A 23,703-nucleotide genomic window follows, 5' to 3' on the forward strand; every position below is an offset into this window, starting at 1 on the left:
TGTCAGTAAACCTGTTGACAACGCCCATCGGTCTTCAGAGTGGTGATATGAGAAAGGTGTTCACGCCCTTGCATCAGACATGCACCCGTAACGGCACAGTAAAACGGCGACATCCGCACGAACAAAGATAACGCAGTCATCGCACACTAGAGTGAAGCTGACCACTACTACGCCTGGGAGCAACACGGCATACAGCAGTGAGCCAGCAGTCGTCTAATCAACTCCAACATGTCCAGCAAGGCGTCATCCCTCAAGACCCGGTCCGAAGCTTCGTGTGCCTCCTCTACAGGTTCTGCAGCAGCCAAAGCCAGAGCAAAAGCTGAGGCAGCCAAGGCACGGCTCAGCTTCGCAGCTAAAGAAATGGATTTGAAGGTAGAAAAAGCACAAATAGAAGTAGCAAAAGCTAAAGTCGAGGCATCCATCGAATATTTACAGCATGAAAAAGATGTAGCTTCAGCCATTGCTGAAGCAGAGTCATTAGAAGCAGCTGCTGCCACACAGACAGAAACGCGCAGCAACATCTGTCCCTCAGTAACAGCAGAACGAACTAAACAGTATGTCATTGGCCAATCTACATTTGTGAGAAAAGAAAATGATGCTGCTCTTCAACAATCACAAAATGAAAATGTAACACAAAGTAAATCAGAGCTCACCTGTGATCAGCCACCAAGCCCTAAAAAGGAAAATGACCCACAAAAAATTCCAATTGGTCTAACAGATGATCCTGACTGTTGCCAAAAAACTCCAGTCATTTCCCCTTCTCCCCATGCTAATAAAAATTACAGTACCAATTGGTCAAATCAGGTGTCAGCATCTAGCTTCCATGATGCTAGGCCTTTATACAAAGAGCCTAGAGAATCAAATGTGAGTGACTTCATCAGATACTTTGCTCGTCGTGAAATAGTGGCAACAGGGCTGCTCCAGTTTAATGACAAGCCCCAAAACTTCAGAGCTTGGAAACACTCATTTGAAAATGCTATAAGCGGGTTAGATCTAACGGCAAGTGAAGAAATGGACTTGATGTTAAAATGGCTTGGCAAGGAATCGGCTGAACATGCAGAACAACTCAGAGCCATACACATCAACAACCCAGTCAATGGCCTCAACATGATATGGGACAGACTTGAACAATGTTATGGCTCAGCTGAAGTGATCGAGGATGCACTGTTTAAAAGAATTGATGCATTCCCAAAAATCTCATCCAAAGACTTTGCAAAACTGAGAAAATTTAGTGACCTGCTCATGGAAGTGCAGTGCGCTAAAGCTGAAGGAGACCTCCCTGGTCTCGCGTTCCTAGATACAGCAAGAGGAGTAAATCCAATCATCCAAAAACTTCCCTTCTACCTGCAAGAAAGGTGGATTACGGTAGGAGCCAACTACAAATGCACAAAATGTGTCTCCTTCCCACCATTTAGTGTTCTAGTAGACTTTGTTGCACAAGAAGCTGATGCTAGAAACGACCCCAGCTTTAACCTCACACCATCACCTGATGCACCCAGACCAGACAAACTATCTTGGAGGGCAAACAGACAAAAAGAGATTTCTGTGCACAAAACTGATGTCATCTCTCGCACTAGTTCAGACACACAGAGGTTCCCAAACAAAACTGTACATGGTGAAAAGATTTGTCCAATTCACAAGAAAGCCCATCCTCTCGCAGTGTGCAGAGCATTTCGCATGAAAACACTGTTAGATAGGAAAACGTTCTTAAAAGAAAATGACTTTTGCTTCAGGTGCTGTGCTTCATCTTCACACATAGCAAAGAACTGTAAAGCCAAGGTACAGTGTTCCGAGTGCAACGATGAGAAGCACTGCACGGCTCTCCACCCAGGACCAGCTCCCTGGCTAAAAGAAACCGAACCAGCAGCAGAGCATGGCGGGGAGCCTGACACCACTGAATCAGAGGAGATCACTTCTAAATGCACTCAGGTTTGTGGTGTGAATGAAGCAGGCACTTCATGTTCTAAAATCTGTCTCGTGAATGTCTACCCAGCAGGCCACCCACATCAAGCAGTAAGGCTTTATGCCATCCATGATGAACAAAGTAACAGATCACTAGTACGTCCGGAGTTCTTCGAGTTGTTTAATGACTGCGGCCCTAGTTCCCCTTACTCGCTTAAGACGTGCAGGTACCAAAGAGACAATGGGTAGAAGAGCTACAGGTTATGTAGTGGCAGCTTTAGATGGTTCAGTCCACATCTCACTGCCTAGCCTAATTGAGTGCAAAAATATCCCAAATGACAGAGACGAGATCCCCACACCCAGTGCAGCTAGACACCACAGCCATCTAAAGTCAGTGGCTCACCTCATTCCTGCCTTGGACTCTAACACCCCCATACTAATGCTTCTTGGACGGGATGTCATTAGAGCTCACAAAGTCCGCAAACAGATAAGTGGCCCTAACAACGCACCCTATGCTCAAAAATTGGACCTAGGATGGGTCATAGTAGGAAACGTGTGTTTAGGTGACGTCCACAGAACTCCTGCAGTAAGGACTCTGTTCACAAATGCAACTGAAAGGGGACGTCCCACAGCATTCGAGCCATGTCCTAATGTTTTCAACATAAAAGAGAAACATTGTGGGATACAAGTTCCACTCAACTTCAGCTCCCAGCTGGCAGACAGTGCTTGTGAACCTGATCATTTAGGATGTAATGTGTTCAAACAAACCAGAAATGACAACTACATCTCACCTTCCATCCAGGACAATGCCTTCTTAAAAATAATGGAGGAAGGACTAACAAAAGACACAGATAACAGTTGGACAGCTCCTTTACCATTTAAAAATCCACGCCGAAAGCTCCCTAACAACAGACCACAGGCCCTGAATCGCCTAATGTCTCTTCTTCGCACCTTTGAAAAGAAGAAAGAGATGAAGGAACATTTCATCACCTTCATGGACAAAATATTCCAAAACAAACATGCAGAGATCGCCCCTACACTAAAAGAGGATGAGGAATGTTGGTATCTGCCATTATTCGGTGTCTACCATCCCCGTAAACCCACGCAGATCAGGGTCGTCTTCGACAGCAGCGCCAAATATGAAGGCGTATCCCTGAATGACGTTCTGTTAACAGGACCAGATTTTAATAACTCATTGCTTGGGGTCCTAATACGCTTCAGAAAAGAAGCCGTTGCCTTCACAGCAGACATCGAACAGATGTTTTACTGTTTCAACGTGCGAGAGCAAGACAGGAACTACTTACGCTTCTTGTGGTTCCGTGACAACGACATTTCCAAAGAAGTTGTGGAGTACAGAATGACGGTCCACGTCTTTGGGAACAGCCCATCGCCAGCAGTAGCCATATATGGCCTGCACCAGTCTGTCCAACGCGTTGAACCGGACTGCGATGCAGATGTGAAGCAGTTTGTCATGCGTGACTTCTACGTTGATGACGGACTCAAATCTCTACCTACTGTTGAAAAAGCCATATCTCTACTCCAAAGAACCCGAGACGCACTTGCAAACTCAAACTTAAGACTGCATAAAATAGCAGCAAACAGGAAGGAAGTACTAGAGGCATTCCCGACTCAAGATTGGATTATTGTAACGGTCTTTTTACGTGTCTTAACAAATCAGCTCTGGATCGCCTTCAGTCTGTACAGAATGCAGCGGCAAGACTTTTAACTGGTACAAACAAGAGGTCACACATTACTCCAGTTCTGGCTTCTCTTCATTGGTTGCCTGTAAATTTTAGGGTTCATTTTAAAATTTTAGTTGTAACTTTTAGAGCTCTGCATGGTGAAGCTCCCCAGTATATCTCTGACCTGTTGAAACCTCATGCTTCATCCCGAGCACTTAGGTCTTCAGGTCAGAGGCTACTGGTGGTCCCACGTACTAGATTTAAAACACGTGGGGATCGAGCTTTTCAGGCACTGGCACCTAGGCTGTGGAACTCTCTGCCGTTGTCTTTACGCTGTCTAGACTCTACTGACTCCTTTAAAAAGCAGCTGAAGACATTTTTATACAAACGGGCTTTTAATTAATTTAATTAATTTTTACTTGTATGTCTGATCTTACTGTAAAGCACTTTGTGATTTTTATCTGTGAAATGTGCTATATAAATAAATTTTACTTACTTACTTACTTACTTACTTACTTACTTACTAAGATCATGCCAAAAATCTAAAAAACCTGGACTTCGAAAGTGATTCGGTGCCCATGCAGCGTAGCCTAGGTCTCCTCTGGGACCTAAGTAAAGACCGCTTCACCTTTGAAGTATCTGATGAGTCAAAACCCTTTACCAGACGAGGTGTTCTATCAACAATAAACAGTCTCTATGATCCGCTGGGTTTTGTAGCACCAGTCACCATACAGGGGAAGTCGATTCTACGCGAACTTACAGCTGAAAATGGGGACTGGGATGCTCCACTCCCTCCCGAAATGGAAGAGTCTTGGACACAGTGGAAAGACTCACTCAAAGACTTGCCTAACATGACCATTCCCAGAACATACACAGACATTTCCCCTTCAACAGCCGTGAAAAAAGAGTTGTGTGTTTTTTCAGACGCATCTACCAAAGCCATAGCTGCAGTGGCCTATTTAAAAGTGACAGATGCAGAAGGACACAGTCAAGTAGGCTTTGTAATGGGTAAGGCTAAGCTAGCACCACGCCCAGATCAGACTATTCCAAGATTAGAGCTTAGTGCTGCCGTTTTAGCGGTTGAGCTCGCAGATCTTATCTCAGATGAACTTGACTGTAAACTAGATCACACTACTTTCTACACAGACAGTAAAGTAGTCCTAGGTTACATCTACAACGAGTCTAGAAGATTTTATGTCTATGTCAGTAATCGTGTGACTAGAATCCGCAGATCTTCTCAGCCATGCCAGTGGCACTATGTAGCTAGCAGTCAGAACCCTGCAGATCACGCCACTCGTTCTGTTCCTGCACTCCAGCTGCCGCTTAGTAACTGGCTCACCGGCCCTGACCTTTTACATCAGATTCAGAATTCTCCAAATGACTCCTATGACCTTGTAGAACCCAACATGGACGCAGATGTAAGACCTCAGGTAACCGCACTCAAAACAACAGCCTCAACTAAAGAACTGGGCTCAGACAGATTCACCAAGTTTTCTACCTGGAAATCCCTCACACGTGCTCTTTCTAGACTAATACATGTCATCCACAACTTCAAATCACCACCAGGCAAAGCCAATCACTGTAATGGCTGGCATTACTGTGAAACGGGACTTACTGTGGATGAGTTAAAGCAAGCTCAGAACCTTGTCATTCGAGCAGTACAGCAGGACGTGTATGCTGAAGAAATCAAGTGTGTGCAAAAACATGGAAAACTACCCAAAACCAGTCATCTCAAAACTTTAGACCCCTATCTGGACAAAGAAGGACTCCTTAGAGTAGGTGGTCGCATCAGAGACTCAAACATTAGCCAAGGTGAGAAAAACCCTCTCATAGTTCCTGGCCACCACCATGTTGCAGCGCTTCTCATAAAGCACTACCACGAGCAGACCCAGCATCAAGGTCGCCTTTTCACAGAAGGAGCCGTTCGCTCCGCAGGATGGTGGATAGTGGGCGGTAAAAGAAAAGTGAGCACAATCATCTATCATTGTGTTACCTGCAAAAGACTTCGTGCTCCTTTGAGCACACAGAAAATGTCAAACCTCCCTCCAGACCGTCTCACAACGGATCCCCCGTTCACGAATGTGGGCTTAGATGTGTTTGGTCCGTGGTTTGTGTCTTCACGACGTACAAGAGGAAGCGTCAACCAGAATAAAAGAGGTGGCTGCTATCATAAACTGTAGACCCCTCGTCTCGGTTTCATCAGACCCAAGTGACCCCTTTATCTTGACTCCAGCTGTTCTCCTGACTCAAAAGGTAGCACCCCTTCAGGCTCCAGCTGAAAAATTCACAGCATCAGACCTCTACAAACATCAGTGGCGCCAGGTTCAGCACCTGTCGAACATCTTCTGGGACAAATGGAGGAAAGAGTTTCTCCCTACCCTACAGCCACGCCGCAAATGGCAGTCTAGCCAGCCTAATGTGAGCTTAGGAAATGTTGTGGTACTCAAAGACAGTCGAGTGCCAAGAAATGAGTGGCCTCTTGGTCTCATAACTAAGGTGTTCCCAAGTAAATATGGTAAAATACGTACCATGGAAATTAAGGTATTTAAATCAGATGGTACAAAGGTGTTGACCAGACCTATCTCAGAGATCGTACCCTTGGTGCCTTCTTAACGTGTTGTTTTCTTCAACGTTTAATCGTGGCGTTTATTCACGCCAGGCGGGGAGTGTTCTGTATCACTAAAATATTATTCCCAGTACGTTGTTAGTTATGTGTTTTTAGCGCCCTCTGTGGTCGTTTCAAGTAATGCACCGTAGAAATGGTTTGTTTTGAAACAACTTTATTGAACAGGAAGTCAGCTCAAGGAAAGGAAGCGAGCGAAAGAAAGAGAGACATATCGGCACACGGCTTATGGTGTCCTGTCGGAAAATTTACTGTCTACATCTTTGGTTTACGGTTGTATCGCCGGTATGTACTTAGTTAAATTACAACTTGTTTTTGTACATTATGTTGCCGCTAGCGCAGTATTTGACCGTAAAGCTAATCTCGGTGCTAAGCTAGCTATCCGCGATGTCGGAGGTCGTCTGAGATGGCCTCAGTAGTTGTTTAAAAGTTTATATAATTAGACGTATGCTGTGTATTAGTACTGCGGTGTATAAATGTATGTTATGCTACGCTTATGTATGTCTTGACTGTATTTTTTGTCTTGTTTTTAGTTTTACCCTTTTGAATGTCAGTAAACCTGTTGACAACGCCCATCGGTCTTCAGAGTGGTGATATGAGAAAGGTGTTCACGCCCTTGCATCAGACATGCACCCGTAACGGCACAAATGCATTATGCTGGGCTGGTATTGGGCAGGCTGAGGTGTTCATGGGCACTCAAACTGTGACGTGAAAAGATGATAAATAAATGACTGCATGACACAGCTGGGAAGAAGACGCTATGATTTTTTTATTGGTGAAGCTGGACAAAAGTATACAAAGGAATGGGAAAAAATCATAAAACAAATCAAAACATTTTCACCTCACCATCGTAACATCATACTGGTCTATATTCACTGACACTCAGTCACATAGGCAGTATAGGAGAATGGAATAGATGAAAAACACATTTTCATTATTTAAAAAACAATCGATAAGATGATTTGAGATTAGCTTGAAATCATTAATGATTTCCCTATTTCTACAATAGGGATTAGGCCTTTTCAACACATGATGACCTCAGTGAAAAGTTTGCTTAGCTGGTCTGTGGAGATGACTGGTGACTCTTTCTCCAGTGGGCCTGAAATTAGTGCAAGTCTTTGTGTTAGAACAACATATTATAGTCATCTCACTAAGTTTCTCCCTAAGTCAGGGGTGTCAAACTCCAGGCCTCGAGGGCCGGTGTCCTGCAGGTTTTAGATCTCACCCTGGGTCAACACACCTGAATCAAATGATTAGTTCATTACCAGGCATCTGGAGAACTTCGAGACATGTTGTGGAGGTAATTTAGCCATTTAAAACAGCTGTGTTGGATCAAGGACACATCTAAAACCTACAGGACTCTGGCCCTCAAGGCCAGGAGTTCGACACCTGTGCCCTAAGTTTTCTATTTGGCCACTAAGGGGCCACAGAAACAAGCTGTGATTTCTGGTCCTTGGGCTGCTACATGCTTCACTATGCTTGCAGGCTAGTAGCTGAATTAGCTTGTCTGCTGTGTGTTTTGGGAAGCCAGCATACTTTGGATTTATAGGAATCTTTCAAGGCTGCAAAACGATGCAGAAATACTACGCAGAGCTGAAAGATCCAAATTTGGTAATAATACTCTATGACCTCATCAGGACAAGAAACAGCTGGTTAGAGCAGGTTCATCATGTCACAGTAGTCTGTCAACATAAATGATCAAACCCACAACTATCAGTATATTTAGCTGTTATTCAATCCTGGTTGGTGATCAGATGTGCACGCCATCATTTGATATAACACCAGTAAACAAAGAAAGTCTAAAATTTAGCCTTGAAATTTGATCTGAACAGTGAGTGAAATTATCCCAGGATGTTCTCCACATGTGAAGGTGGTTAGAGTGTGGCGTTTCCTACCTTCTTCTAATTGTCGTCTTCCTCTGAAGATGGGATGAAGGACGCAGGTCCTGAAGGTAGTGCTGGCTTGCGGAGGAAAGGATATGTGAGTTTTTCCCTCACACAGTGCTGGTAGGTTCGGTCACAGTCAAATCCAATTGGACAGCAGTGGTAGCCATCCAGACAACATTTGCCCTGCAAGAAACACTTTTAGTCTCTCAAAAGAATAATTATTATAGCTGCAAACTTGTTTCATGGCAGTGGAAGCTAAAAGGAATTTTATTACAATCATGTGTCTTATTGCACAAGAATATTTAGGCTGACTCACAGGAGAGTAGGGACAACAGAACCAGCCTCCTTGTGGGTGTCTGCAGCAAGTAGTGCCATCAGGACAGTAGGTGTAACTGTCACAGTGGACCATTGATTTCTTTATTTGATCTGGGACGTGGCTCTCTTTAAGCTCCTGGAGTGGAGTTCCAGGCAGTTCAGGGGTGTTTGGTTTCTCCGCAGCCTCCTCCTTCACCATGGGTATGGTCAGCCACGGCTGGTCTAATTTCTCACAATTCATGGTAACCAGGTTACAGCGATATCCTGAAGGGCAGCAGTGGAGCAGGTCGGCGCAGCACATGGCCTGCAAAGTAAGACCAGCAGAACTTTTAACAACCAACAATCAAGTTACTGCACTGGTGGAAAGTTTCTGACTTTTATGTGCATGAGGACAGCAGCCAAAGCTGATTTTAGCCTTGCAGCAGGTGGCGTTGTTTGGGGAAGTACTCACATCAGGACATGCGATAGAGCATGAAGCAAATCCCCACAGAAACACACTGAATGACAAACACAGAGTGATCGTCAACATCTGGAAGACAGTAGCAAAATGACTGTAGATTTTGTCTCTTTGGAGTATCAAGGTCAGACTTTGTAACTTTAATGTAACACTAACACAAAAGCATAATTCACCGTAGAAGAAGTAAACTTTTTTGTAACCTTTACCTTTAGATAGTGAAGAAATTCAACAGCTTCCTGTGATGCCTTTCACTATTTCCCTTCTGTGGTATCAAACACTGCTCTTTATATTAGAGGTCAGACACTCCCACTGCACAAAAATGAAAGTTTCACTTCACGTGACACCCCTGTGTCCTGTGACTGAGACACTGAAGTACTTATTCAACTTATTTATGCAAGTAAAAGTGAAAAAGTATACACTTGTAAATGTACTTAAAGTATAAAAGTAAAAAATAAATAATAAGAAGAGTTTATTTTTAGACTTTCAAAACACTCAAAGACACCTCGCACTCAATTAAAATTGCTTGTAAAATAATAACAAAATAAAAGTAAGAAGTAGCCCTTCTGCAAGTTATCTTGTTCTAACTGCACTCTCACTTACAATATTAATTGTTTCACGTGTTAAAAAATGTGCCCATATTAGCAAAGTGTAAGATGTTTCTCATCCGCTCTCTCCACACACACACACACACATACATATATATATATATATATATATATATATATATATATATATATATATATAAACAAAATATAGTTTTTGTTAGCTACTTTTAGTTACTTCCAGTTCTAGCGAACTATACTAACCCTCGCTCACGACCACGATACAAAACATTGTAACTTGTGCTTCAGTTCTCCTTTCATGAGGCTTCTCTTTGTGTTATAAGTTGTTGCATTTCATTAAATCCTGATCCACAGTTTCTGTTCAGGTGCTCGCAAACTACTGCCAACACATAACTGAGTACACACAGACCTATAGAGAGAAACGTGCCTCGAAAGTGTTACGAGACTGGTGCGGTATTTATGCACAATTTTTCAAGTTCAGCTTCACTAATCAGATAGTTTACTCCTTGAAAAAACGTACAAATGTCTAAAACAGGTAAAATCACTCTCACTTCCTCACTTTTTTTGTTTGTTTGTTTTGCTTTCAAAAGTCAGTGCACATCTGCAGATAGAGGGATCACCGTGGTTGTGCATCACTCTCAGTCGCCCTCTGGAGTGAGTGTATGCAAACTAATCTCTGTATATTTTAAATATAGATATAATCCATGTAATGTGGAATAAGACGTTGATGCTAATCTTACCATTCTCTGGTAATAGCAGGCTAACACTAATGTTCGCTAATGACTAATCCTGAATAATTCACTAAGTCGTAGCAGTTTATTTAAACCATATATTCCCTTACTGGATGTTATTTGTATCCCTACTGTGTAATGCCTTTAGTTGTTAAATCTATGTTTTCTGTTGGAGAGGTGTCTTATTCTGTTTTTTTAAGATAAACGAAATGCCTACTTTAAAAACATACATTAAAAGGAGGAGGAAGAGGAAGCTCAGATGTCCCGGTTTTACACTGGGACATGAAGGCAGCCTACGTTTGTGGATCTGTGCAAAGCTGGCAGTCTGAAATTCTCAAAACCAGATGTGGCGATCCGTGCGCACATATTTAAGGTTTTGTAAGGCAGCCAGATGAATGTGAGACATTTACATGTACAGAAAGTTTTTGGAAGAGAAAATCCTCAGATTTCTGAAGCTAAACTCTAATTGCTTTGTAAATGTGTGTGCACTGGATTTGGACCATCTATTTTTTTGTGCAATTTTATGCAAATCATTTGGTTGGATTTTCATGCCTGGCTTCAATCGAGTGGGATTCAAATTACCCCATTTACCTTAAATATGATATTGTTTGGTGTGTTTCTGAAGGAAAAGAAAGCCAATTATGGTGTTAATGTTTTATTAATCTTGTGTAAGCAATATATACACAAATGTCATTATTTTAAGAGCAAACCAACCCTACTTCATTTAACTTAACTAAGTTTAACTTATATTAAAACTGTGTCTACAGCCAAGCACTGTTTTAATGTCTTTATATTTTGATCCAAGCTCATAATAAAAATCTATGACTCTCTCACACAAAAAAAATGCACACAAATCACTGCACACTGGAAATCTTAGTTTACACTTTGTAAGACCTTTCTCTCCATATAGACCCAGTCTTTACTGGTTATTGCCACACTTCTTCCTTTTGACATGTGTTTGAGTGTTGGCTGTAAAATGGAGCCTGTCTTTGTTTCACTTCCCTTTTTTTTTTTTACCATAACTTTACCATTCCTCCTCCAACATTATTGTGTTACTGTCTTTCCTCATCTAACGGTGTTGCACCATCAGCTTCTTCTTGATTTCTCCATAATTCTAAATCTGCTGCCACCTGCAGAAACCCGGCTGTGGTGCCTGATTTGCAGCAAACTCAGCATGTCTGCTGCTATATCCAGTTGGTCAGATAGGAGACAAACAAAGTAAAAGAAAGAATAAAACACACAAAAATAAATACTTTTTTTTAAAAAAAGCTTTCACCTTCCAGTCATCCACTTCTTTATGTGGCAGTGTGACCTTGCAACCGGTCACACCAACACACCAACATTTTGCGGCATGAAAACTCACATTTCTATCATTTTTATTTGGAAATGTTCTCATGTTTTAAACTTTCAATACAAAAATTTGACTTGAAAACAGCAGAAAAGCCTTTGATTTTTCAGTTTATGAAAAGAATCCAGACATTAGACATTTTCAACATGACCGCAGTGGAAATAAATGGTTGCAGGAAATCTTGTGAAGCTAATTTGTGAAGTTAAATGGTGAGAAGAAAAAAAAACAAGTTAAATGGTGACTGTCCAGTGACGCAGAAGTATCAATTTAAACACAAAACAGCCAACAGATACTTAAAGTAATCTTACGTGGATATAACATCAATTACCCACTTGCTGTCTTCTTGTGAAGCTGATCGGCTTCTATCTCAGATGAGGCAGTGTGTCTAACAATTTTCAGCAAAATCTTGACAAATCTTGAAGTAAAATAGTTTAAAAAATTTTAAAAATTAAAAAAAGAAAAAATATATATATATTCAACATTATTTGTGCAGCCCCGAGAAATCTCAAGAGTAAGAATTTCTGCATTTCAAGGAGGAGGCCTCGCAGGTGTATCCATACTCACAGCAGTGCAGACCATCTGCACAACACTGGCCCTGAAATCAGTCAAAAGTGTTTGTGTTAGAACAAAACACCAACCTTATTCCAGCAAGAGGTGATGGCATTTCTGGGATTTATGTACAATCCTTACCAGTGGGTAGGGACAGCAGTTCCACTGGCCTGAGGATGCCTGGCAGCAAGACATCCCCCCCTGGCAGTAATGTAGGGAATCACAACGAATGACTTGAGCCTCAGGGGAGCCGACGTGTGTTAGAGCTGGTTCTGGTATCTGCAAAACGGGAAGGACAAGCTAACTATTAGCCTGTTCCTCTTATCCAAAAATGAGTCCATTCATCAATTCTCTTAAATGGGGGATAAAGTCTATCTGAGCTGTCACTCAATGTACACTTTGTATGTAGGGATGGGAATTGATACAAATTTATTATACATCGTAGCATATCAAAGACATTACATTTGCGAAAACTGACTGCATGCTGTGGGTCAAATGTTTGCAGGTGCTTGCAAAGTTGCTTCAGCAGCACGATGCAGTTGTTTCTGTCCTGTATGCACTTTGCACCTTACCATTGCAATCTTGTCCTTTTAAGCAATAAAAATCAAAGTAATATCCACGTCCAAGACTGTGCCACTGTTGTCCTCCTCTGACAAGAGGAACCGATAAACAGAGTGTGCAAGCAGACTAACAACTCCAAGGAACTGAACTTTTTCTGTGTGTATGTGAGCGTGTGTGTGATTTTATCTAAAAGTCCTTAAAAAAACTGGTTTCTTTTTGTATTTAATTAATCAAGTTAAACCAGGATTTTTTTTTACTTTACTTGGCCATCTAAGGAGCAGCAGTATTTCTGAAACCCACGAGGAAAACTACACAGAGCTAAAGGATGCAAAGTTGCAAAAATCAGCAGCTGTCCAGGTATGCTCTCATCGTGGTGAGAAACAGCTGATGCACGTGCACTTCTTTTCTTGTCACATATAAAATGATTACAGCAGTCTTGCAATATAAGTGAGCAAACCCACAGCTGTCATCACATTCATGTGACTGGTGAACTCATGTGATCCTGCGTTATTGCTTTATTTATTAACTCCTTGATTCTTTGTGTAACATCGCTTCTTTTCAACAAAGTGAGGAGTTAAAGCGACAGGCAGCCTTTAAATGTTGTAAGCGCGGTGTGTCCTACCTCGTTCATGCTCTCTTTGTCCTCTGACATAGGGATGACAAAGGCAGGTACTGAAGGCAGCGCTGGCTTATAGAGGAAAGGGTATGTGAGTTTCTGTGCAGCGTCCTTCTTCACCATGGGAATGCTCAGCCACGGCTGGTCCAGTTTCTCACACAGCTGTGTCACCAGGTTACAGCGATACCCTGACGGACAGCAGTGGGCCATGTCTGCGCAGCACACTGCCTGCAGAGTGAATAAGACTTATTTCCAATCTGACTTCCAAAACCAACAACAAGCAAAACAATAAATAAAAAAACAAAACAAAGCAACAACACTAATGGAAAGTTATATTTGTGTGAATATAGACTTACTTTTGGATACTGACAGCAGCCATATCCATACTCAGTCTTGCAGCAGGTAGAGATGTCTGAGCAAGTACTCCCATCAGGACACGTGATAGAGCAAGAAGCAAATCCCCACACAAACACCCCGACTGACAACCACAGAGTGAGCCTCGACATCTGGAGGGAAGAGCATCACAGTGACTTTTTCCTTTTCCCTTTAATTCTTTTCAACTGACATCAAGGTGATATTAAAAAGTAGATAAAGTGCATATTTCTTCGCAGCTTACAAGTCAGACTTTTTGATCATATGTACTCCTGTACCTACAGTTTCACGTTCGCTTCTTTGAAAACTTCTTGCTCTCAAATTAAACTTACAAAAGAGGATATTAAACCAATAAATTGCCCATAAAAGATTTTAAAATCAAATCTTTGAGTCACAAACCTTCAGATAGGGAAGAGATTCAACAGTTTCCTGTCATATATTTCGCACTTCCACTTCGCACTGAAACTTGCATGGCTTTTTATAGTGCAGGTAAGACCCGCCCACTGAGGAGCAGCTGAGAGCTTGACTTCACATCACAGCACTTCTGTCCTGTGACAGTCATATAGCAGTTTTTAAGGTTTCTGGAACTACTGTAGCTCACGCCCACAGATAAAGCTTCTATTTTTAAAGGGAAATGCATTGTTTACTGGGAAACTTAAAGATTAAACAAGGCTTTATGAGCACACATTAACCTTTCATACCTCGCACTGTTTTGATCACAAGACCTGCCTGTGAAGTCTCACTGAGACACAGTGCTGTCACTGTGATGAGTGGGTAAATGTTCTCAAACTTTTATTTGGCCTTTACGCTCACAGTTGGTGAAAGCTTTATTTTTTTTATTATTATTGAAATCACCTAAACTACGAAATGCCAGCACATCTTTGCTCAAAGGAAACCAATACCCCCACCCCCACCCCCACATTAATTCTCAGTTCCCACTTTTATACGTTAGGGAAATTACTGCATGCCAATCCATGGCTAAACGTGTTCTACTCTGCATTTTTCTATCCAGGTATGCTTTTATTGCACTGGCAGCGCATTTGGGATCATTGTCATGATAAAAAATGAAGCTGTTGCCAACCAGATGATTTCCAGATGGTATTTGCATGGTGGTCCAAACTCTGAAAGAACTTTATTTTCATAATGCCATCAATTTTGACAATATATCTCAGCCACTTGCTAAAATGGCCCCAACCGTGACAGAGCCTCCAGCGATCACTCTCCTGCATTTATAGATGGCAATTTGAAGCTAAATTTTCAAAGTTCATAAGACCTGTTGCCACTGATTTTCTGTCCTGTTCTTGTGTAACTTGACATTCCCCAGCCTTTTCTCCTTGTTTCCTTTACTTAGGAATGGCCTTTTAACAGCCACCGTCCCTCTGAGACCATTTCTGATGATCTACCTGCTGTTCACTGAAGCTGAAGGGCCCGATGCACCTCCTAGGTCTTTTCCCCCCCTTTCTTAAGGATATGACTTTCAGATGGTGTTCATCTCCTGTGGAACCACTTTGTTGGTATAAAAAAAAGAATTTTATTTCTGTCAGTGTTATCTTTGCCATTTTTCATAGACTGAAGCCTAGATACAATTTAAAACTGGTTCTTTGCCAAGTTGTGTGTAGACACAAATAGGTTCATCCCTCAGGTTGTAAGGTGCTGTTTTTATGCTTGAATCATTCACAGGTCAGAGTTAAGTGGCTTAACAAACAAAAAAAAATCCTCTAAAAATGTCAGGTAGAAGCACTGGGCTGAAAGTGAGTGAAAGCCTTTCAGAAAGCCTGCAGAACTGTTGCTTGAGACCACTTGAAAAAATACGAGTCTGGCTCCTTAGAGACAAAATATGGAAAAATGAAGCTCATAACACTTTCCACAATGGTGTCACACTTTCGGCTCCTGTGGTTTCATCGGTGAGGCATCTCATTCATTTCGAGGTATGACAGATTCAAACACAAAGTCAGACTCATGGTTCAGTAACAGGCATTTAAAGTCTTAGTGAGGCTTACATATTTGTGTTTCTTTTTCTGGTTTCAGAAACAGAATGGAGAACTGGGTCCAGCAACCTGGAGACCTGCAAACAACACTTTCTGGCCTCAGTGTTGTAACTACATAACAGCAGCAAAGGTTAAAACAATACTTTATTATTGAACTCCATTGTTTGTACAACTACACTGCAGTGTAACAACTCATCTAACAAAAACAATTATCCCTTGTATTACTGTATGACTGTGCAGCTCATTTCTTACAACAATGGCCAACTTCAATATGAAGCTGGCGAGACATCTGGTCATCACGTCTACATGCATCACGCAGGCACTAGCATCAACAGCCTCGTGTAGCAATGAAAGATGTCAGGTATGAAGCACAGAGGCTAACTCCTAGAGGGCTAGCGTTCTGAAGGCGGTGGGGAGTGCCAGGCACACTCAAATCTCCAGAAAGAGATGGGGGGGGGAGTTCAGTCCTGTCTTTGAGTGAACTTCAGACCAATAATGCAGAAAAATCATGGTGGTAAAACAAAACAAAAAAGATATGCACTATTTGTTTCCACTTAGAGGGACCAGCACTTTCTTCCCAATTTTCACTTCACACATAGAAGCCGAGCATTTAGGCCTGCTGCTTCCCCTGTATAGGTGGAAATCCCCAAAAATTGGATGCGAGTAGTTTTTGGTAGTCAAAGGCAAACATGACTCTACTTTTGAGCTGTCAGAAAAATGGAAGACGTGTTTTCAGTCGAGGTCCGAGTCCGACTGAGACGCCGTCTTCTTTTTCTTTTTTCTGCCATGTTTTTTGTGCTTCCTTTTCCTCTTCTTCTTGGATTTATCCTGGAAAAAAAAAAAAACTTCTGCATTTTAGCGACTGATTCGTCTTTTGAACGATGTACAAAGATCTACTGCTCCGCCCACAAAATCTTGTTTGCGGACTGTCTTGAAATAGGAAATGAAGTAAAATGTCTCACTGTGAATTTCTCCTTTTCCTCGCTGCTTCTCTTTTTTTTCTTGGCTTCAACCTGCAGGAGTAGAAAGTTGAAAGGTGACGAAGAATTTAAAAAAAGAAAGGAAAAACAATTCCCCTAATATTTCACAATAGTGGAAATTTTGCAACAGCTGTAACAGCTGTGTGGTCAATCCAGGATTAAAGATGTTGTCAAACATAAGTCTTCATGACTCCTTTATCTCTCTTCTGAATTATTAAATACAATACATGCAGTACAGATCACTGGTTAGTTAAAGATGGGCATGTGACCCAGTTTGAGATTATGATTTATTTATTTATTTTATTTATTGCATCTTGTGTTTTGTAATTTGAATATATTTATTTACTTATTTAAATTCTTAAGGCTGTTTTACTCCTATGTTCAGCAGTTGCTATTTTTAAAAGTGCTTTATAAATGAAGCTGGCTTGGCTAAGAACACCATTTAATCGGATAAAGAAACTTGACACAAAGATTGACTTCCCCCTACAGTAAAGAGACACGAGAGCTTGAACATCTGGTTGCATAAACATTTTAGGAAAAATGAAACCGATTTGACTTTTGTTCTGTATCGCTACTGTATCCAAGTACGAGGTTTAAAGAGGGACACCAGCGAACGGCCTCAATCTGACAGGGCTGAAATGTAAAAGGCTCCATTGAATAACATGAAAAATGGTTCAGTTTGACTGCTTGAATGATTAAAGTAACTAAGGCTTTGTCCAGATAACTATCAGAATGAAAAGGTAACAATTCAAGACATAAATCAAAGTGGTTTGTATTTCTATCCGATGTCTACATGTGCATCTCAGGGTGAATGCTTAAATAAGAAAATAACATCTAAATAAATAGTGCTCAAAAAGTCAGCAGACAGAAACAAACATGTGATTTATTCAAGTATTTTGGTTGGAGGCTTCTTTTATGTGCAAAACAGGAGGATCACTAATGAGTAACCGACCCCTTTGTGATTACAACAGAAGCCCTCTGAAAAACTCAGGTGACATCTGGACCAGAGCCACTACAGGTTTGTATTTGCCAATTAGCTTTTTATTTTTATAAGATTATTTCTGTTAGTTTCAATTTTTCCCCTAAGACATCTAGTTTTCTGATTTTATTTTACCAAAACATTTTTTCTGATCTAATTTTAAGTTCAGTTTTAATCAGCTATAAAAAGCCTTGGTCTGCACAAACAATCCGTTCGTGTGCAAACAGCAGTGAAGACAGACTGCCATAAATATCTGACCTGAGAATAAGATCGACTCAGCTCTGACCAAAAAAAAAAAAATTATCAGGGGAGCAATTACAGTGAGGAGCTATTACATTTAAAAGCCGAGAGGACCAAATAAGCAAAAGAGGAACAAAGGATGAACAAAGAGTAACGCTCAACTACTTCAAGTCTATTTGTTAAGTGAGGCGATGGATACATTAGCAATAAAAAAATAATGACTGCAGAAATGTGTGATAGAGACAGAAATAATACTTACTGCCTCATCATCATCAGAGTCAGCAGACGACTCTGATGATGAGCCTTTATAACTTCTCTCAGCCTTCCTCTTTCCTCTACGGCTCTTTTCATCCTGATGGACACAAGATTTATTTATTTAAGTTGTTTCGGGAGGAAAAAAGCCAGAGGAATGCATTTTAAATCAAGTGTCACCATCAAAATGACAGATAAGTGAATAACGGAATAAAAGTAAATTACCTTATCTCTGTCACCTTCTTCCTTTATTCTTTTCCTTTTCTTCTTGGAAAAAGAAAAAAAGGACAAAAAATTACCACCACAGTCCATTTCTATAAAACTGCAATGAATCGACTACAACTACATGCAGCATTAGAAAGAAAAACCTTGCTTTCAGCATCTGACTCATCCTCTGAGCTGTCCGATGCTCTTCTGGATGACGACTTCTTTCTCTTCCGCTTCTTCTTTACAGTCTTCTTTTCATCCTGCACGTGCAAACAAAAACTGCAATCAGGGTTTTACTGTATGTGAAGTAAAGCAGGAATCCTTCTAAGATCCATTAAAGTCTTTATAAATCTGATCTCTCTATAATGTACAGTTTTTTTCTTGTTTTTTTTTGTTTTTTTTACTTTTGGGGGCTTTTTACCTTTCTATTAAGGTGAGAGAAGGCAGGGAAAAGACATACAGCATATGAAGTCAACAGCCTTGTGGCACACGGGTTGACTGCTCAAGCCAAAAAACTTGCATCGCGAGTTAGTTTTGATAGTAAACTGTCATCCAGCAGACTCCAGAAATGTCCCAACCCAAACCCGTTTAATGCTACATGCCGTGCAGCTGTATTGTGTTACACTAGATTAGGTTCAAATAAAGCACATGAGATTAGGGCTGCACAATTAATCATTAGAAAATCGCGATCTCAATTCATACTTATGTGCGATCTCATTTCCAAATGACAACGGTTTAAAAAATAAAAAAAAAATTTTAAAAAAGGAAGAAGAAGAAAAAAAAAAAGATGACAATTGTACCGCATTTTGATCCGGGACATAATCTGCATGAAAACAAGCGCTTACTCTTCCTGCTCAACAAATGACAAGGGCGGAGCCTTATACCACGTGATACAGAAGCCAGCTGGCAGGGAAAAAACAACGGAGAGCATGTGAGAGATGATGAAGCTGCAAAGGCCAAGAAAGTGACAGGAGAAAATCCGTCCCGGTCAACCACCCCAAACAACAATAACAGGAAGCTTATACAGCGCTTCCCTATACCTGTCGAACTCCCGCAGGCACAAAGAAATTACGGAGGCTATTACTTATCACCTGGCTAAATATATGGCTCCCATCAACACTGAGCAAAACAAGGGATTTAGGAAAATGATCAACACCCTAGACAAACGCTACACAGTGCCGTCACGTAACTACTTTTCAAATGTTGCACTACCTGCTCTATACACACAGTGTCGAGCAACGGTGGAGGCGGAATTACAAGCAGTACAACATTTTGCAGCAACGACAAAATGTGAGACATTTGTTGTTTTTATGTTCAGTCTCAACTGTTACGAAGTTGATGTGCAGTTAATAAGTGCAATAAATATTTATATTGGAAAAGAAAATCGTGAGAGAATCGTGATCTAAGCAAAAATAAATAAATCGTGATTCTCATTTTATGCAAAATCGTGCAGCCCTACATGAGATGTAAAATGAATCGTAAAAGGACCTTACCTCGTCATCTGACTCTGAGGAGGAGCTGCTGGAGGAATCAGAACTCGATGAGGAGGAGGAAGATGAAGAATGCTTGACCAAAACACAGTGGAAGCAGGGTTCATTAGATATGAGGTTATTCGATTGTTTGAAAAAACAAACTGCATTTACAGGCTTGAATAAGAGACGAGTTTAGAAAACATGCACTCTGTGTGTATGTATCAGTAACATGGCACAGCTGTTAATCAAAATACTGGAGGTCTCTCCTCACCCTGCTGGATTTCTTCTTCTCCTTCTTCTTTTTCTAAACACAAATGCCAAGCAAACGAAGCACAGAGAAACAAAAAGTGAGTAAAGGTGAGAAATAAAAATAATACTTCATGAATCTGATACAGGATTCATATCATACCTCTTTTTTGTCTTTCTTCTCCTCCTTGTCCTTTTCACTTCCGCCTAACATTTTCTCTCTGTTTTTGGCGAGTTCTTTCCTCCATCTCTTAAAAAGCAAGAAACAATGTTACCAAAATAGTATGTGGTGTTTATCCGGTAACTGTTTCAATAAGGTGCAATATTCTCATCTAATATGAATTACAATGTGGCTACAGTGAGAAACAGTGATGACGCTTCAGATGCTGTACACAATAAAATAAATAAAAAAAACCTCTCAAGCTCTCACAGTACGGGCATGTTTCCATTGCAAACACAGATTTCCCCTAAGAAGGTAAAATATGTGCTCCGAGTCCATTGTATCAAACATTCTCACACTTGTACATAAACAGCCAATTAATAATAACCAACTAACCAAACAAACACATCTTTGGACTGTGGGAGGAAGCCAGAGTACCAGGAGGCACAGAAAGGCTCCAGCTGAACAGGATGTTTGAACAAGTGCACCCCTGTGCCACCCACAAATTAAATAACTTTAAGATTTCATTTGTCTTTTTAACTTATAGACAAGTAAGGCCGCCATGGAGTATTAAAAGTAAGCTAACTCCAGAGGAAAACTGTTGATTAACAGCCCAGTTCATGCCTGTTCAAATACTCTGTATATAATGCAAACGTACCTCGTTCATTTTGTCCTCAAAGTCAGCCAGGGCTCGAGAGCCCTTTTTCTTCTTCTCCAGCTGTTCCTTTAGCTCCTCCCTGATAAACACAATAAATAATTTTTTAAAAACGGATTTAATTCCAAAAGTGTCACCTTTTGGGAAAGACTGAATTATTCTAGTTAAAGGTGAGGTTAGTATTCTTATTTAGGAATCACTAATAGCTTTATTTACTTAATACTGTTCATACGCTTTAGAGTTTTGAATTTATTATAACCCCTTAACAAAGATTGTGCTGCCAGATATGTGCACCTTGACTCCTTTGGCTCTTTAATAGTACACCAAAAATGTTCTTGTGGTGATGATAAAGTGAGGACACCACTTTACACCACTAAGCTGCAAATCTGCCCTTTACTTACCATGTTGGTCGAGGTCTGCTTAAATAATCCTGAATGGTTGGCCCAGAGCCCTGTACCGGCCCCCTGGCTCGTGCAGCAGCAATGGGGTTAATGTAAGCCTGAAACACAGACAAAAGCATTCATTTCCATCCTTCTAATAGAGGGACACTTAAAATATGGCATAATGCATTGCAATTCACCAGTACTACATGCTGGATCGCTAAAATAGCTGTGAAACAGGGCAAACAGAGCCTGGGCATGGGGTTTACAGCAGGACTCTGCTACTGTGTAAGATTTATGTGTACCTGGAGCCTCCCCGAGGCTATAATATCATTGGCTAACATTAAAGGGGGAGACACTTGGAAAACGCTCAAAAGTAACACCAACATTAACATTAGCAGGCACAGCGCATTTAAACAACATTTAAAACAGGGACTGGAGTACACAAATTACAGTAGTAATCAGTAAACAAGTAGTTGCTGTATTTTCTGCCAATCAACGACGGTCAAGGCAGTTCGCCTAAAAACCTGAACTACTCCCAAATTTAGAATTACCTTCTGATGCACTAAGCTAACGTTAGCTTTGCGTCGATCAAGCTGTTTGAAAGCCTAAAGATTAAAGAAACCAATCTACACTGTTGCATTTCCAAGCTAAGTGTGTATATGCGCGGCTAAACTAACCACCGTACACAGCAGGCCTAGCATCACAATACCTAGTGGACACGTACGTAAGCTAACCAATGCTAACTGCAGCGCTAGCCCGTTTATTTTTATCTTGTTTACTAAATGTCACGCGGTATATATGCAAATAATTTTAATCAAATTATGCGGCACCACTCACCACTCGATTGTCTCTCTTGCCCATGTCGAGTCAGCAATGGGGAACAATATCCAAAAGAAAGAACAACCATTTGTGTCACCTTGCTAACATTTACGTAGCCACTTCGAGTTGATAAAAGCTCGACTGATTCTTCTTCTTCGGCTGCACAATAGGCGGCTGCCGTCGCAAATACTACACTACTGCCCCCTTCTGGAAAAGAGTAGGATTTTGTGTCAGAATCCAAGTAGTGTTGTGCGACATTGCGAAATAAGCCAGAAATTAATGCTATTACTAATACTTTTATTTTACTTCTTCTTCTGGCCGCTCCGTTTAGAGGTCACCATAGCTGATCCTCTTTCCCCCATCTCACCCTATCGCAAGCATCCTCCTCTGTCACACCAACTCTCTGCATGTCTTCCTTTTTTCTTCTTGCCTTGCAGCTCCATCTTCAACATCCTTTGTCCACTATATCCACTATGCCTCTACTGTACAGGTCCAAACCATCTCAGCCTCGCCTCTCTAACTCTAACTGCTGAACCTGAGCTGTCCGTCTGATATACTAATTTTTAATCATGTCCACTCTGCTCACTACCAGGTTGACATCTTCATCTCCACCTCCCGTCTTTTTGTCACTCATACATCATAGCAGGTTTCATTATCATCTTGTAAACCTTCTCTTTACTCTTGAGGTTATTCTTCTGTCACAAATGATCCCTACGACAATCTCCTCCCTGCCTAACCCCTTTTTCGCCTCTCTTGTGCACTGCCTGTTGCTTCGCATGGTTGACCCCAGGCATTTAAACTCATCTACCCTCACTATCTCTGCTCTTTGCTGTTTCACTGTTACACCTGTTTCCCTCTCATTCATACACATTGTGAGAAAGTATTAAAGCAGGTGGCATGTTTCAGTTCCCCTATGATATGCAGAGATAAGGAGTAGGTTGTAAAGAAGAATAGAAAGCAGGAAACTACAAAGGAACAGTTGGGGAGTGTACCTTTCTATGTGAACGTTAGGGGGTGTGGCCTTGAATGTCCTTGATAAGGAAACAACGTATTCTTTGTATGATTCGGTTTGCTGACTGTAGTGGGCGTAGGGTGGGCTCACCTGTAACCCCCGTGTCTAATCATGTGATTTAAAGGTTGCAAGATGCTTGTGGGACTACTAGATAAATATAGGGCAAGTCCCTTAAGGGAGCGCCCAGAGCCTTTATAATGAACAGATTGAGGAATTGCTCCTCAGATCCACTTGGTGCTTGCTGTGGCTGCTGTGGTTGCATCTGACTCTTCTTCTCCAGCTGGGATATCAAACGGATCGGTGAGGTCGAGAAGTGAACCTGAACATGTATTCTGTTGTTTCAGTACTTTCTCTAGTCCCACAAAGTCCGTGCATTTCCTGACCTTCTCCATCAGCACTGAAAGCAAACAGATTCGTAGCGCTCTTTCTCAGCATGAAGCCACACTCCTGCTCACTAATCGCCTCTTTCCCATTTCTTCATGTATGCCTCACGAGCATTATCCCTCTGTATTTACTCCAACCCTGATAAATAAGTCCAAACAACATTAATAAAAAGCTGCTTTTTATTCAGCTGGTGCAACATAATAATAAGACACCGATGCATTCATACACAAGTATAATGCCAATCTGAGTGATGGATGAAGCGACGTTCAAAAATAGTGACACTGCTTAGAGTTCAGCAGTGGAGTTCAGTTGTTATGAGAC

At 41.2% G+C, this 23,703-nt stretch overlaps 3 protein-coding genes across 4 annotated transcripts; all 3 read right to left on the reverse strand.

Moving 5' to 3' along the window:
- Positions 1-7,192: 7,192 nt before the first annotated feature.
- Positions 7,193-9,125, reverse strand: LOC146609881 (progranulin-like). Its single transcript, XM_085346406.1, has 5 exons — positions 9,072-9,125; positions 8,860-8,937; positions 8,410-8,712; positions 8,103-8,276; positions 7,193-7,306 (listed from the first exon to the last, which is right to left on the reverse strand). Exons 2-4 carry the CDS (start codon positions 8,935-8,937, stop codon positions 8,109-8,111), a joined length of 549 nt encoding a protein of 182 aa, XP_085202532.1. The 5' UTR covers positions 9,072-9,125; the 3' UTR covers positions 7,193-7,306; positions 8,103-8,108.
- A 2,882-nt stretch (positions 9,126-12,007) lies between these two features.
- LOC146609882 (progranulin-like) lies at positions 12,008-14,057 on the reverse strand. The gene is made up of 5 exons (XM_085346403.1): positions 14,005-14,057; positions 13,590-13,739; positions 13,240-13,461; positions 12,198-12,335; positions 12,008-12,102 (listed from the first exon to the last, which is right to left on the reverse strand). The coding sequence occupies exons 2-5, from the start codon at positions 13,737-13,739 to the stop codon at positions 12,013-12,015; spliced, it is 600 nt and encodes a 199-aa protein (XP_085202529.1). The 5' UTR covers positions 14,005-14,057; the 3' UTR covers positions 12,008-12,012.
- A 1,049-nt stretch (positions 14,058-15,106) lies between these two features.
- Positions 15,107-22,116, reverse strand: fam133b (family with sequence similarity 133 member B). 2 transcript variants are annotated; one of them, XM_085346398.1, is made up of 11 exons: positions 22,005-22,116; positions 21,186-21,283; positions 20,788-20,866; positions 20,133-20,219; positions 19,995-20,027; positions 19,745-19,816; positions 18,413-18,511; positions 18,270-18,308; positions 18,052-18,144; positions 16,556-16,606; positions 15,107-16,421 (listed from the first exon to the last, which is right to left on the reverse strand). In XM_085346398.1, the coding sequence occupies exons 1-11, from the start codon at positions 22,026-22,028 to the stop codon at positions 16,326-16,328; spliced, it is 771 nt and encodes a 256-aa protein (XP_085202524.1). In that variant the 5' UTR covers positions 22,029-22,116; the 3' UTR covers positions 15,107-16,325. The 2 variants fall into 2 exon arrangements, with proteins under 2 accessions (XP_085202524.1, XP_085202523.1); XM_085346397.1 differs by having other exon boundaries at positions 18,270-18,311.
- Positions 22,117-23,703: the final 1,587 nt, after the last annotated feature.

The sequence above is a fragment of the Diplotaxodon limnothrissa genome, linkage group LG22, assembly GCF_057381915.1.
Source record: "Diplotaxodon limnothrissa isolate DT_005_m linkage group LG22, D_limnothrissa_male_GT1.1, whole genome shotgun sequence".
NCBI lineage: Eukaryota > Metazoa > Chordata > Actinopteri > Cichliformes > Cichlidae > Diplotaxodon > Diplotaxodon limnothrissa.